We start from the raw sequence: 16,169 nt of genomic DNA, 5'->3' as shown, positions 1-16,169 counted from the left end.
CAGCAGCGGTGGCGTTGTATTTTTTCCACGAGTCGTCGTGTGATGCTCCAGAGTTCGTTTAACGTCTGCCACTGTGATTTCTGACCATCACCTGCCGCACGTCTGTCTGACGCCGACGAGGAGAAGCACCTGAGGGCAAGCCCACATCTGAATAATAGATACAGCCTGCACTGACTCATTCACTCCCGCATCACAGGCTGCATCAGCATCAGCATCAGCATCAGCATCAGCATCAGCATCAGCATCAGCATCAGCATCAGCATCAGCATCAGCATCAGCATCAGCATCAGCATCAGGACCAGCAGCAGCGGCCATTATATAACAGCTGCAAAGGCCCGCTCCATTTTAACTCAGGGCCGTGCGCGGCTCTGAAGCTGCTGCAAAGGCAGCATTTGGGCCGTGTCTGCCCCAAAACGTGGGCTGAGGCGCTGAACGAGGCCCGGTTTGATGAGAAACCCGTTTATGAAATCCTGTTAATCTGCAGCGAATTCACATGCGTCTTACGCAATCACGAGCAGCCAGGTTTTGTTTTGGCTGCCGGTGTGAAGGCCTCAGTTCAGAGGAAATGAAAGGGAGCCGCGCCGAGGGGGAGATGAACTCATCCCGGCGTCTAATAATAGCCGAGCGGCTAATGACGGGAATGGAGGTGTGCTGGAGCGATCGGAGGACGGCAGCTAAGTTTGGAAGCCGCACCGAGGATTGATGCGCTCATTAATCGAAGGGGCGCTCAATTACATTAGCAAAAACACGCCGGCTGCCAAGTGCGCGCGCACACACACACACACACACACACACACACACACACACACACACACACACACACACACACACACACACACACACGTGAAAATAGAGAATTGATCCAGCTCGGTCGGCTTTGTCCGCACGTCTGTTGACAAGAGGCCTTCTCCATTATTTACAGGCCAGAGGGGAATGAACGAAGGCACAGTATCCAGTATTCACCCCTGCTCAAATGATGTAACGAGAGACTTGTCTGAGAAAAGCCAAAGGACGCTCTGTCCTGCACGTTTCACGCTGTGCGATCCTCCGGTCAGTCCCCTCTCAGCGCTTCATCTTCCCAGTCCCTCCAGTGGCCTCTGCCCTGTTTAATCGAACTACTGTCGTCAGCGTTGTTTTGAAAAGAAGCAACAGATTCATATTTCCACATTCTTATCTTTGCACCCACTGTAATGTGCTGCTTCCACATTTATTATAGAGGATTCAGAAAAAAAATTAGCAGATGAGATTAAACAGTTTCAGCTTTTTTGCATTGCTGAAACAGAAGATCCCTTCCATGCCCGTTAAAGCAGCCAGCCTCATTAGGCTCCACTGTGAAAGCAGGAGCGTCCGTCCGCATGAAGAGAAAACCTCTTCATGCGCAGACACAGGAAGCGAAGGAGCCGAGCGCTCGGCAAAAGAGCCCTGCGGGTCAGCGTCCGTGCCCACGCCTTTGAGCAGAGATAACGTCTGAGGCGTCTGTCTGTGAGGGACCGGGAGCCAAAGGTGAATCTCTGAGCGCGTGAATCCTTATCTCAGCAAACAACTTTCAACTTTCTCTTCAAACAATTTCAAGGCACTGATTGACTGTTTACAAATTCCCTGCCTTCTCCAGTGGACGTCAGCCTATTGGCTTCGTGCACAGACAGAGGATTATCAGTGTTTCCAGCAAAGTTAATTAGAGGAAAATCATTTGTTGCCTTTGGTAAGCGCCAGCACGCATCAGCTCTTTATTTTTGCCCCAAGGAGTGGATTAAGCCGTATTAAAGACACAGAGCAATGCTCTCTGTCATCCTCACGTCAACAAAATGCTCCAATTTCTGGTGTAATGTTTGCAGCTCACGGCTTCAAACAGACCTGCTGTGTCGTCCTTGGTTGGTGCTTTGAGCTGACAGAGGTGTTCGTCTTTTAACCGCGTTAGTGGCCGGTTTAATGAGTGAGCGCTGTGCCTCCGGCTCCGTTGTTAGGGCTCACAGTGGCTCAGCGTGGGCTGACACCTGCAGCCCCGGGTTCCGTGATTTAGAGTGGTGGTCGCCCTCATCAGAGCGCACGCGGCTGAAGCGCTGCCTGTTGCTAAGCGATGGGAGAACAAGACGTGCCAAGATTACGAAGAGCTTTGATGTGAGTGGAGCATGTGCCGTCCATGTGGGCTCTTTCACTCGGATTTGATTGTTGAATGACCCTGCGTCATCTCTGCACCTCTGACCAAACACAGCACGGATGGAAACAACGCTCAGACCAGACGCAGCTAAAGAAGTTCATCGTTACATATATTTCGGCCCATTTGTCTCGAGGATCATTCCTGCATCTAGTTGATTCAGATTTTTTCAATGTTTTTAGCATCTGGCATTGCAAGAGTTAAATTACTTAGTAATAATATTTGTATTTTTACAATATGAAAAAGGTTTATTTGAAACATGAGCAGGGCCTATTTCAGTGTACTGTACAGTATGTTGAGTAAACCAGTGAGCTCAGGGTCAGAACCGTGTGTTTACCGTGTCAGCGGAGAAGCAGGTGGAGCCCGGACAAACCTGCTGTGTGTCAACAGAACTTTTAGTGTGGCCTGAGCCGATCTCCTCTCTCTTCATGGGCGTTTAAAAGCACATCATCATCATTAGTGAAACACATTTCAGCATTTGTGCCTGAGTGCTAGTCACTCACAGAAATGCTGAAGCAGCGAGTGTCTTTGCCCTCGTGCATTTAAAAGCATCCTCGTGACTCATGGAACAGCAAGGTAACTTCAGTCTGGCAGAAGCTCCGGTTCTCCACAAAGTTTATTCTTTTTTTTTTTTTAGCAGAGATCAGGACATCGATCTGCGCTAGAAAACCCTTCTGAGCGGGAACAGAGAGACGAACAAGAGAAGGCACCTCAGATCCACCACCGAGCCAAAACAGTCAACCAAAGGCCGCAGGCAGTTGCCAGGCAACACTATCCCCATCGCAGCAGGAAGTGGAGTCGAACGCGAACATTAATCACTTTCAGCTCCATCTCACAAGCGTCACAGTGCTGCAGCGCTCCAGCCAGGCAGGTTTCATACTACGCTCACATGGACGGATCACACCTGTAATTTGTGGCCTGCCACGAAGTCAAAGACACAGTTCATGGACCACAGCACATCACATTAGTTTATTATTTAGTTTATTTCTCAGCCGGTCCAAATTTCAGCCTAATTATAACAATGTAATCTGTTTCAAATGATTAATTCTGTTCTTGGAGAAGTCATTTGTTACTGAGGAGATTTCTGCCTGCTGTTCCGTCTGTTTCAAATCTGTGTATTTCTCTCTTCAAGGCCACTCCAGCTCTAACAGTTGGGTTCCATTTACTCACTGCCTCACACGGAGACCAGAAAAGCTTAAACCGAGCGTCTGATGATCATCATGTGCACTGGCACCTATTTAAAAAAGCAGAGCTGATCCAGGTTCAGCTTTAATGCCTGCGAGGCTGAAACTGCCCCGCGTCCCTCGCTGCCATAGCGTTCATGTACCCGGTCTGGTGGCACCGTGAGTAGGAGGCTAGCTCTGCGTAGCAGCGATGCCAAAGCCAGGCTCGCTGCAGATCTGTGAACTGAGGAAAACCCGAAAAAGTCTCCAAACGCGGCGAGTGGGTGGATTCGCCTGAGTAAAAAAATGACAAGGCTTCCCTCGCTCCGCCGGCTGTCACAAACAGACCTAATCAAACACACACAAACAGAGGCTGCACACGGTGCGGCGGCAGTAACTGCAGAACAATTAGCATTAGCATGGATGTGCTAATCGACAGCAGCTTAACGACAATGCATCATAAGTTTCCGTTTGAGTCTCCAAACTGCAGTAATGAGGCACTCAACAAACACTCATGTCATTATGCTGGTGTAAAAATATTCAACTTTTATTTTTTCTAACGTTTAGCTAATTGTTAGTAAGAACACAGAGCCACATCTTCACTACAACTGAATCACACTTAACCAATCACTGATTACTAATTACTCATTCCACACTTAAGCAATTAATCAACCAAAGATAGCTCGGCTTAATGAACAACAACAAAAATAGTGGCACTAATCAGAACGTGGCTGTTGTCGACTTCACCTGTCAGGTGTTAACGGCTGATGGAGAGCTTGATGTCGACACGGTTTCCGCCACATTTCCTTTTTCTGGCGAGTCAAACCGTGGAGCCACGTGAACATTAACAATACATCCTACGTTCACACACGACACAGCATGTGTTCATGAGAGCAGGGTTGAGCGGGTGAGCAACATGCGCACGTGTCAGTGGAGGGTCAGGATATGAAGAACTATGGTCAAGACAAGGTCAGGGATTTATTTAGACCATTCAAACACAGGTGAAGGGTCAGAGAGCAGCTATAATCAATACCTTTTATCTCCTGGAAGCATCAGTGTGTACCAGTTCACCATTAGCACGGAGATGATGCTGATGGTGGTGTCAAAATGCTTAAATAAATATAAATGCAGATTTCTTCTGGATGTTTAGTAGCGCCTCTGTTTGGGTAAACAGCGCCTTCTGGATTTAAACGCGGTGCTGGAACACACGTCAACCACTGCAACAGCATCATCATCATCATCATCAGCAGCAGCTACTGCACACAGGCGGCAGCACCAGGGCACCGAGGAGCCGCAGACCGCTCATTCTTAATTATACCACTGCGGATGCGACCGTCCAGGAGCCGAATGCGCCAATTATCTCAGGGGGACGGACGCGCCGCCGCGCGCCATAGCGGCTCCGCCGTCCAATCAAAGAGCGCTGATTGAGACAGAGGCGCTTCTCCGCGGACGCCGGACGCGTTCGTCTCTTCTTTACGTAATGTTTTTTGCGTAATTGTTTCGGGGGGGGGGGAGGCTTTGGACGCCGCGTGGATCCCGGATTATTTTGGCGAGGACGTCTCCCGCGCGCTCCCTCCTCGTCCGCGGCAGCAGACGCTCGGGCTCGGGCACGCGGAGGCTGGTCCGTGCGGCGGCGCCGCGGAGACACGAGGCGCCGTTTTGATGAACGCTGCCTTCGCCGCGTCGCGACCGAAGGTGGGTGTCTCCGTGTTTATGCCCGTCTCCCCAGTCACGTTTCCGCGTTGTGCGCGCTGTGTTTCCCAACAGAATGGCGCAGTGCAACGCTCAGCGCGGCGCCTCCACGTTTAACGGACGACGCCAGATCAGAATGTGGAGTCACGTCAATATTAGTGTGATTCCACGTTGACGACTCTAATTTCTACTGCACGTTGCATTGTGTAGTTTTATTAAGCTTCTCGGCGATAGGAAAAGAGAGAGCGGGAGGGAGAGAGAGAGGGAGGTGGGAAATGGGAAGAGGAAGAAAAATCAATGCTTGTGTTGCAGGAGTGTGGATACACATGTGTTAACGTGAGTAGCGGCGCGTGTGTGTATTTGTTTTAATGGTGCCACGGGGGAAGTTTGCACTGCACACAATACACGAGGCTGTGGGCAAAACAGAGCAACGACAATATGTAAAGCTTCGGGACATATACCAACAACAACAGCAGTATTTGAAACTCTAATTGAAAGGGAAGACTAACATTTAATGACTCGATGTATCTGTTTATTGGCCTTTCTGCTTTCAGTTTCAGCTTTGAATGCTTGGGAACCCACCCGCTCCTCTCCGATGCTGTTTCCTGGGGATGGCATCGTAGTGAGTCTCTCTGGGATCTAGATCACCTGCCATGTTGGACGCGTTCCCTCGCAGGGGGGGGAGGTGGGCCCTGCTCCTCGCCGCCAGCCTGGCTCTCCTCTGGCTCCCGGGCACCGCGGGCTCTGCCCTCAACTGCCACAAGACGTGCATCTGCGCCTCCAACATCGTGAGCTGCTCCAAGAGGAACCTGAGCAGCGTCCCGACGGCGCTGCCGCTCTACACGGCCGTGCTGGACCTCAGCTACAACGAGATCAGGGGCCTGCGGTCGGAGTGGACCCCGGTCAAGCTCCCCAAGCTCCACAACCTCCTGCTGAGCCACAACGGCATGGACTTCCTGTCCTCAGAGGCGTTTTTGTACATGAAGCCGCTGCGCTACTTGGACTTGTCCTCCAACAGCCTGCACCAGCTGGACGAGTTCGTCTTCGACCCATTGGTCAACCTGGAGGTCCTCCTGTTGTACAATAACCACATTTCACAGATTGACCGCGCAGCCTTTATTTGCATGATCAACCTGCAGAAGCTGTACCTTAGCCAGAACCAAATCACCCGCTTCCCGGTGGAGTTGGTCAAGGAAAAGTCCCGCCTGGAGAAACTCAACCTCCTGGATGTGTCCTCCAATAAGATCAAGATGATGCCCCTCGAGGACCTGCAGGCGTTGCCCGCTTGGATTAGAAACGGCCTGTACTTCCACAACAACCCGCTGCTGTGCCACTGTGACCTCTACACGCTCCTGGCCCACTGGCACATCCGCAAGCTCAACTCGGCCGTGGACTTCAAGGACGACTACACGTGCGTCCTGCCCGGCCCGCAGAAGACGCAGGTGGGCGTGTTCGAGCTCAGCAGCGACTACATGAACTGCAGTACGTTCAAGGAGGCCGACCAGGAGGCCTTCCTGGAGCAGACGCTCACCCTCGCCTGCGACACCAAGCACAGGAACACGACCAAGACCTGGATGCTGCCCGGAAACGTGCCGGTGGGACCCGGACAGAACCAGACGGCCAACGTGTTGCCGGATGGGAGGCTGCAGATTAGTCCGGTGCGGGCCGACGACTCTGGGACCTACACGTGCTTGGCAGTGAGTGAAGCCTTTAATGAGACCATCTACATTGTGCTGAAGGTTCATAATTTCACCATGCATGGGGGCGGGGACACCCTGAATACGGCCTACACCACCTTGGTAGGCTGCCTGGCCAGCGTGGTGCTGGTGCTCATGTACCTTTACCTGACGCCGTGCCGCTGCTTCTGCTGCCCCAACAAGGGCAAGGCCCGAGGCGAGGACAGCATCCACTCGTCCATGCTCAGCGTGACGCCGACCCACGAGGACCCAGCGCTCAAGGCCGAGCTCAACAGGCACGTGGCCTTCATTGACTCCAAAGACTTGCAGGGTCAGAACGGGAAGCTGAACCCCAATGGGGACGAGGACGACGAAGAGCTGGACGCGGAGGCCGGCTCCCTCATGAAGGGGAGGAGGAAGAAGTCGGTAGCGGAGTCCATCAGCTCCGTCTTCTCGGACACTCCCATGGTGGTCTGAGGTGGAAATGGTGCAGCGTGAGCCACGCTCTGGTTCCATCCGCGGCTGTGAACTCGAGGAAGTAAAGGAAGGAAGAATTGTAATTGATGAGCGAAAACACGGATCTCAAAGGGATAAAAAGAAAAAACGAACTATCTTGTTATAAACAAGGACAATAAGCAGAACTTTTCCAGCATTTTAATCTGTAGCACATAAAATTCATACTGTGAAGGACGTGTAGGATCTACTGAAGTCTCATGAGCGGCAAAGGTAGAAATCTCGTTGATATTAGCACTCAGGAAACGATACATGAAGAAATGCACACGACACAATACACAAGTGCAAATTAGATTTGAAATAAAAAGCATTCACACACAGAGAACGTCAGAACCGCGGCGGGATTATAATTACACTGATTATGAGACCTAGAATAGATTGCATCTTACGCAAATGTTAGAGCATAGATACGTTTGCCCCCCTGCTATCAGCACCCGTACACCAGGCTCTGAATACATGTCATTAACCTTGAGTCATCCACCGAGGACCAGCCGTACCATAAACCCACATTATGAGACTGATTAGCATGGGCCAGATAAAAGAACAGACTCATGGGACCTTCAGTCATTTATACTGAGGAAGCAACAGCACCAACATCATATTGCCGGTCATTCCCATTTTACTGCATAGCCATAATCAGAGATGCTCAGAATGATCCTTATTCATAGTTATATGTATAACAATATAACGGAGAGCTTGTTGCTTTGCTATTTTAAGGGGTGAATATACGTAGATGTATGGGATGAATTTGTAACCCGTGGGTCAAAGTGGTGGCCTCATCCCCAGTATAATTTTAATTTAAACTTCAGAAGCCTTACACAACGAAAAACACAAAATGCCTCCAGCAGATACAGGTTAGTATCGCTACGCACGCCACTACCACATACAGTACACGGCCCGTTTCATGGGCCACGGGTCACGAAGGACCTTCTCTTCTTCTCAGTCGCGCCACCGGGAAGTTTAAGGCCAAATTAAATATTCACATCCGTTCTTTCCTGTACGTGGGCCGTGCACCTTACACAAACCCCCTTTGGTGAGTAGATGTGCCAGGTTTGAATATTTGATCGTCGCCGATTTAAAATGTAGCTGTTTTTAACCTGTGCTCAGTAGAAGGTGGTCGTCGGATGCCGATGATGGGAGAATTCAAAGGTTGTAGCCGCTGGCAGGAACCCACGGGGGCTCGTACCCTCCGGAGGTTTGCCTCGTTGTCGTCTCTTTGTTTTGTTTTACCCGTGAATTAACCCAACGTGTCGCTCGCTGTGCATTTTTCATCAGGGCCTAAATCAGAAGACCTGTCTCGGCGTAAACAAGGCTCGAGTGACTCCATTAAACTGTGCGATGCGGTGTGAATGCTAATCGGATCTTTTGATGGGATTGTTCTGCCTGTGGGTGAGCAGGAGGAGGATAGGTGTGTTGTGGTGACTCATCGCCGCACAAAGCTGTTCCCTCTGTACACTGACCACCCCGGTTCAGCCCAGATGTGTTTGCTTTGCATCACAAATGCCTGGAAGCAATCAGCCATTCGCTTAGAACCTGAGTCGTCTGTTGGAAAAGTTAGGGAAAATATAAAAACACTTTAAATGACATGACATTATGTTGCCAGTTTGGGTTATTTTACGCAAAAATCTGTGTAATGTTCACAGTTGCTGTGTGCAGCGCATGCATCTCCTGTGTGGGTGAGGGAAAAAAGGAAGTCGCACTTCTGCGAGAGGTGGTGCGTGAATCATTCCACGCTCTCGCACTTAGGAAGACCAGGTGGGGAGACGCAGAGCAGCAGCGCTCGAATGAACGCCGCATTTAGCCGCGCGGCAGACTGGCTGCAGTTGGCGAAGAATCTGTCCCATTTTGGGGACAGATTTTTGGCTCTAAATTTGATCCTCTAGCATTAAAATATGTGGTTTTCCTGCTGTCACGGAGTGGGAGCACGAAGCCTGGCGCGTTGAGGCTGCGTGTGAGCCTGAAATGGAAAGTCATGCACATCGTGTCCAGTGTAGGTCAAACTAAACGTAGGTAATGGAGGGGGCGGGGTCAGTGGACTGTCACTCAAAATGTGTTTTCATTTGTACAGAAAAAGACTAAGTGCTATTCTGAAGGTCCTAGAGGTTGTAGAGAAGAGTGGCTTTGTTCCCTCCAAAGCGAATCTGCCTTCCTATATATACCTATATATAAATATATATATATATACAGTGAATATCTATGTATTAAGACTCACTTCTCTGTGTTCAGTATTGATTAGTTATGTGCTGCTATGTTCTACCAGTGTACTTACTGTGTTTCTGTATAACCCGACGTTGTTGATCAGTTTGCATTTCATCTGCCGCCGTGCTAACGTTAGTTGTTCAAAGTTGACGTTCGAGTCTTGACATAAATGTTTATTTTTGAAAACGGGCCGGGATTTAGTTTTTTATGGAACGAGGGGTGCGTTTCACGCTCGAGTCGGCTGAAGGACGTGGTTCAACTGAAGAGCGTGGCCGGATGTGATATCAGAGGGCAGTGAGTATGTAGCCGCCAATCATTTTCAGCCAGTGTTTGACTTTCCTCACTAAGCCATAAGGAAGAAATAAGGAGAAAGTAGCGTGCTTTATTATTAGTGGCTGTCAGTTGTAGGTAGGCAGGTTCTGCAACAGATAATCTTAGACTTCTGCGTTTGAGAAAGCATTTTTTTATATAAAAGCAATTTATCCACCACCAATACCAGGAACCAACCTGAAGACAGAGTGTAAATAAATCTCCTCAGGACCACATCATCTCTACGTTAGACTCTAATAAGACGTTAAAATGTAAAATATTTGCCTTTTTAAAAGACATGCTTTTTGCATTTTTAGCAACAGTAACTCAAAATCTTGCGTTTGCAGTAATGGGACGTGAACTGCTCCCTTAATAATCCGTTCTCGCTGCTTCTTAATAGGAGCAGTTACGCGGACATCCTTGAGGTGGTGGAACTAAAAGCACACTGCTTCTATACAGTAACATGCTCCTACAAGTGTCCACTGTACACAAATGGAGCTTTTAACGGCATCAAAAGTGCAGCTCGGTCACGGAGCTGCTCAGTCACTGCCATAAAATCTAAAAGGCCTCAGCTGAAGGGGGAATGGCTTTGCATGGTTTGCTTCTGAATGCAGGATAATGTAAGCGCAACCCACTAGGCATTAAAAATGAAGATAATGAGAAATCATTTGACCTAATAAAAGAGTAAGATTTACATTTTGTCATGTTGTCGTCTTTTGCATTGGATGTGTTTTTAATGTTACATTTCTTGTATCTGATGGATGAGGATCAGTTTTGGGGAAGTTTTAGCTGCTTATATTAAAACTGACATACATACATGATCACGTGTGTGGTAGCACCCTGCCACACATGTCAACAGGTTTGTTTATTACCACCTGTTATAGACCTAGGACTAAGATGATACATAAACGTGCTTATATAACCAAAATACTAAAAGGTTGATGGCTGGAGCAACACTGATGACTTAACACCATCTAGTGGACGAAGCTGATCTGAGCAGACAATTTGACTAACGGTGTAAAGATGTTGTCAGTGGGGAGGCATCACCATCATTGCACCATATTGTTCTGAGTATTGATAATAGGTTAATAGGCAGCTACATAATTAGGTCCATATAGCCTGGTCCACGAGCCTGAGCAGTTTTACCAAAACCAAGCTCTGCTGTGGGACCCAGGACTTGAAAGCGTGGAAATAAGATGACAGCACAAACAGAGCAATCTTTGCTCTTGAATTAGTAACTCATGCACAATTTAGTAATTTCTATGCTTGAGTTAATAATTTTTACTCATTATAGTTATTTGTGCTGTCACCTTGGCAATTCATGCGTGCAATTTGCCCCCATTGCATTGCTTGGGTTTCGTTCACGACTTGACGCCTCCACTTCATGTGCATTAAAGGGAACGATGGTGGATTCTCGCCAGGGTAATCAAACCCTTGTTGTTGACATTTTCAGGCATATAAAAAGGACAGACATAAAACAACCAATCAGACAGTTTCTTTTAATCAGGCACAATAATTTAACACCCTGTTCATGAATTATAGGAAAAATTATTAGAACAGTCGCGTGTTAAACTGCATTTTTCCAAGTTCAAGACTTAATTTGAAGCTGTATCAAAGAAGATCTGACCAAAAGCAGTAACAATGAATAGGTTACTGTACTTATAAGGAAGACGCCAGGTAAAAAAAATATATAAGTAGTAGTTGTAATAAGTAGTAAGAAAGTCAGTAAAGTATAAAGTCAAGAAGAACTCAGAAGTTAGAGATTATAGAACCGGTCAAGTTTGGAAGATTCAAAAATGTGTCAACATGCATTATGTCCTGCCAAAAATAACTGTAGGAAAAACAGAACTTCTTATAAAGCAAAATGGTTAATGAAGTAAAACATACTGTTACCCACTAACGGCACAAAATGGCAAGAAGGGGAAAAACAGCACAAGTCAGTTCAAATACAAATAATCTCTAATTTAGACCTAGTTACTCACTGCAACCACACGGCTTATTGTACCTTTGGGATGGACTGCAACTTGTGTTTGACTACATGTACATTCTGGAAGAATGTACTTCATGTTTTCTAATATTTGTTAGATGAAGCTGAGCCTGTTCAACACACTGCTGATAGCAAACAGATGCGTCTTGGAGAAACTAAAAATGCTACTGGGTGGCAAACTGCATGATGTATTAACCACATCATTTGAACTCTTTGGACGTTAAATGTTACACAGTAAACGAAGTGCAGTATTTTTCAACCCTGTTTAATTCCTGTCACTTCTTTCAAAAACAGTCCTACATAAAAAAAACCCTATAAGCTTAGTTATAGAAATATATATATTGTCCTGTATTACCTTTTACCAATTGGTACCAAATTTAACAACGTGGGGATGAGAAGCGGTGAAGTTACTGTGCTGCAGCTACTTGCTCCACACCTGCTGGCTGGTTGGACGATTTGTGGAAAGGCGTTTCCTTGTATATGAACCAGCAGTTGCCACCCCACAGGATGAGATTAAGAAAACCAAAGATCTGCCAAAGAGACAAAAGGAAGAAAATATTCAAATCGCCCAGACTGCGGTTATGTTTATGGAAACGCACTCGGCTAAACATGTACCTACCACGGAGACGTTGAGTCGGCCCATGAAAGGCGTCGCTCCTGCCGTGCACTTGTTGAGCTCACCCTCGCAAATGTCGAGAAATGCTATAATGTGTGCAGGGCTGGTGGCCGTCCGCACGTCAGACACGCCTTTAGCCCACGCAGAGGACGATGTCAACCACAAGAAGGTTAAAGCGCCAGTTATCAACAGGTCCTGAGAGAAAGACAACCAGGTCAAAGTGGAGGAAACTGCAGCTGCACAGAATTAACCAGTGTAAATTGTCTAAAATTAAAACGCAGGTCGGTGGTAACGTTTGCATACAGTTACAGGGCAACCTTTTTATCCGTTCAACCCGGTTCCTTTACACCTATTTTGAGCCATGTTGTTGCCACAGAACAGCCCACAGGAAGACGACAAAACCCGACCAACCAGTATAAACAGAATGAGGGGGGGGGTCTCAAGACCTGACATGCTGTTTAATATACAGACATTATCAGTGGAGTCCATTAACATAATATAACCTATTGGTTGGAGGTAAACCACAGGATTAATAAATAAATATCCTTTAGTGTTTTTCATTTCACACGTCTGTCTGTGAGCAGCTTTCAAAGCGGGTTAATTTACACAGCTGTGTTAAATAGGCTTCCTGTGACCTCCTGCTGGATTCCAGTATGAAGCAGACTTCCTAAAATCCAAGAGCATATGTAGAATTTTACACACCAAGAATAAAATAGAAATATGACATTCCTTGAAAAACGCAAACGTCCATCGAAACCACAATTTAAAAAAAATACGATATGGTGCATCCAGGCACACGCACCACGGTGGGTCCACGGCTGGTTCCTCTATACACGTTCTTGTAGCCCAAGTAGAGGACTAATGTGGCGCTGCAGTAGAGAAGGGCCGCCACGCCGATGAAGACGAAGAACTGAGCCGAGGACGACAGGTCTCCAGTCAGGTAGCGTGTAGTGGTGTCAGTATGGTTGATATTACAGGTGGGAACATTATAGGGATAGTCCATCAACCTGAGTAAAAACACAATATCGTTATGGTGATAAAAGTAAAGACAAGGACCTGTTTGTGCCTGCTTGCATTCACCTGAACGGGTACTTAAAGTACACCTGGATTTCTTGAGTGGGGCCCTGGTGGCACTGGACGTTGATGCTGGAGGAGCCACTGTAACCTCCGGCCGTACCGAAGGCGAATATGGAGAACACCTGCGAGCGGAGACACGAGGACAATCACGCTGCCATGAGGACGTGCGTGTCAGTTTGTTCGTTTCTCCTGCGCAAAACACTTCCCTTTATTTTAGGCTTTTGCAACACACAGTCTGCAGGAAACCGTTTAATCACAGAACACCATCTCTGGTAACAATGTGCAGGGTTTACAGCAGGACTACAATGAACTAACGTCCACCAATGTGCTATAAAGAGTATAATGAAAGTAAAAGCTCAAACATTGTTGTGGGTCTTTATCAGATACCAATGCAAACAATGTTTTACAGCGTGTTGCTTTAAGTGTGACTCATACTTTACAGTTAGCGGTTTGAACAAAGCCCATGTGCTCCACGGTTTATCACTGCTCCGTGGAGGCTTTCTTATTATTAAGGCTTTTTTTAAGTTCTCAAGACGAGCAACGTCGTGGGTTTGTGCCATACTTCCGCCGCTGGTGATGAGGAGCCATGTGCAACGCATTAGGCCACGCAGAGACATATGGCAAAACTTACCCATTCGAGCAGGCGGATGAACGCCAAGGGCTCCTTCAGGGGGGACAGGTCCAGGCTGAATCCCGACGTCAACAGTTTCTGACGAGGAAACGCACGAGACGGGAGGAAAGGAACAGTAAAGAAGCATCCACGCGTCAATTGCTACAAAGTGTCGAAATAAGGCGCAACATGCAGCGCTAGTGCCGCACGTTCTTCCTATCGACGCAGTTACCTGGGTCACGGGCACCATCGCCGCTCGGATGCGCGCTATCGATAAGGGGTGAACTTCCTGAGTCGTGTGCAGCCGCTTCGCCGCAGCTCGTCGGCCTTGCCCAAACTTTTCTCCCTCCTCAGCGAATCTTGGCAGAAGACACGTGATCGCTGACGTGACGGAGGGCGCTGCTCCCGGGCGCTCTGCGAAACCCGCAAACGTCCGAAGACCCGCAAATATGCTCAGACCTGGTCCGCAAATGAGCCAGCTTGCACGGAGAATGCGCAGGATCTGGTGCAACGGAAATTTGCTATTGAAATGTAAATGCAAATGTCAGATTTGTTAATAAATAACCAGCCTTGTTTTATGATTATTTGGTTTATAATATGTTTACACTGGATTTTTTACATTCTTCTGTGTGATGAAAATCTGAATTACTTAGAAAACGCTCACTTGGGTTCAATTTATGAAATGTACTTAATGCAGTCATCTTTTTTATACAATTCTTGAAAATTTTCAAATACTTTAAATTCAAGTTATTACTAACATGTTGATTGCATATTCTTTTTTCTTTTCAAAAGAAAGAAAGAAAGCTCCTTAATCCTTCAATCTTGATATTTTAACTAATTGTTTAACTTATGGTTAATTGTCTTCACCTGACTGCAAACACTGAGGCTTACACGGAAGTACTAAAAAAGATGTAAAAATGTAGATATAGAGGAAGTGCACAAAGAAAGCCCAAAATGAAACTGCTTTATGTGAATGTAATGGATATCATTCTTCACTAGATGTCGCCTTTTACACAGACTACATTATCAAACAAAGTTGTTCAAGCCAAAGGAAGAAATGTGATTCTCATGACTCTAGTGTGTGTGTGAACAGAGCCCATTCACATGTGATCTTTTGGGAGATTTACAATAAGGATATTTGTATTAACATGAACATAGCTACACCTTATTCCATCCCTTTATGTTTTCCTGGTTCATCTCACAGTCAGTCGGAAAGATTTGGGTGCCTCGTAAAAAGGCCCAGCTCTCATCCTAGAGCACATCTCAAGGCATAAAAGTGGCTTTGTTCTCCACCTTTTAATAGTTGTCTATGGTGCCATGGGGGGAGGGGCTGCAACACCATTGTACAGTCCCTTTGTGGAAGAATGTTGCACCACAGATCGGATTGTTTGGCTTTCTAAGAAAACCCAAGCAAGAGGTTTACACACAAAGGATGTTCCTGATGCTCCAACACACACTGAAGTGTCGCATGGTGAGGGTGAGGAAGGTTTCAGGATTTTTAACATATTCAAACTTGTTTTACTTGCTTCTCATTTTGCCTGGGATATGGTGACGCCTTAGCTATTGTTGTAGACTTACAAACCTGTCAGGCAGGTTCTGGCGGAACCAAGCAAAACACAAACACTAAATCTAACTCTCTGCACAGATCTTCCTGACTTTTAAAGTTTCAACCAGCCTGCTGGTCTGACCTGACTACAACCCCATCCTGACCAAGAAATGATGTGGTGGCACAGAATAGTGTGAATGAAAAACATTTTTATTTGCACCGAAACCTGCAGTCTGTACATGTACAGGCCAGGCTTCAGGCGGACACTGACATAGGGGTTTTTTCTGTGTCACATGACTAGTAATCATGTGTTTATCCCATCACATGCACAAATTCAATCAAGAATACAATGTGATACAGTGCAAATAACAAAATGAACATAATTTCAGAATGCAACTGACTGTACAAAACACCAGCTGCCAGTCATTAATAGAAATTAAGATAATTCTCTTATAAATTTTGTGCGCATTCACAAATACTGTGACTAAAAACTGACATCGAAGTACACCGATAAAAGATGTCTGTTTTCAATTTATCTGCCATTATGAAGAGGCAGTTTCTTATAGTTTGATATAGGTCCACAAGCCAAACATTACAAATACTCTGTATGTACAGGATTACAATTC

At 46.8% G+C, this 16,169-nt stretch overlaps 2 protein-coding genes across 3 annotated transcripts; one reads left to right on the top strand and one right to left on the bottom strand.

The window, feature by feature from the left end:
- The first annotated feature begins 4,506 nt into the window (after nucleotides 1-4,506).
- amigo1 (adhesion molecule with Ig-like domain 1) lies at nucleotides 4,507-10,401 on the top strand. 2 transcript variants are annotated; one of them, XM_029156834.3, is made up of 2 exons: nucleotides 4,507-5,013; nucleotides 5,565-10,401. In XM_029156834.3, the coding sequence occupies exon 2, from the start codon at nucleotides 5,664-5,666 to the stop codon at nucleotides 7,161-7,163; it is 1,500 nt and encodes a 499-aa protein (XP_029012667.1). In that variant the 5' UTR covers nucleotides 4,507-5,013; nucleotides 5,565-5,663; the 3' UTR covers nucleotides 7,164-10,401. The 2 variants fall into 2 exon arrangements, with proteins under 2 accessions (XP_029012667.1, XP_055366322.1); XM_055510347.1 differs by lacking the exon at nucleotides 4,507-5,013 and adding an exon at nucleotides 5,109-5,346.
- Nucleotides 10,402-11,187: 786 nt separating this feature from the next.
- sypl2b (synaptophysin-like 2b) lies at nucleotides 11,188-14,477 on the bottom strand. Its single transcript, XM_029157238.3, has 6 exons — nucleotides 14,230-14,477; nucleotides 14,019-14,096; nucleotides 13,391-13,509; nucleotides 13,113-13,317; nucleotides 12,314-12,505; nucleotides 11,188-12,224 (listed from the first exon to the last, which is right to left on the bottom strand). The coding sequence occupies exons 1-6, from the start codon at nucleotides 14,245-14,247 to the stop codon at nucleotides 12,102-12,104; spliced, it is 735 nt and encodes a 244-aa protein (XP_029013071.1). The 5' UTR covers nucleotides 14,248-14,477; the 3' UTR covers nucleotides 11,188-12,101.
- Nucleotides 14,478-16,169: the final 1,692 nt, after the last annotated feature.

This window comes from Betta splendens, chromosome 7, assembly GCF_900634795.4.
Source record: "Betta splendens chromosome 7, fBetSpl5.4, whole genome shotgun sequence".
Taxonomy (NCBI): domain Eukaryota; kingdom Metazoa; phylum Chordata; class Actinopteri; order Anabantiformes; family Osphronemidae; genus Betta; species Betta splendens.
Note: the sequence above shows the minus strand (reverse complement) of the source record. Positions and strands in the feature narration are given on the sequence as shown.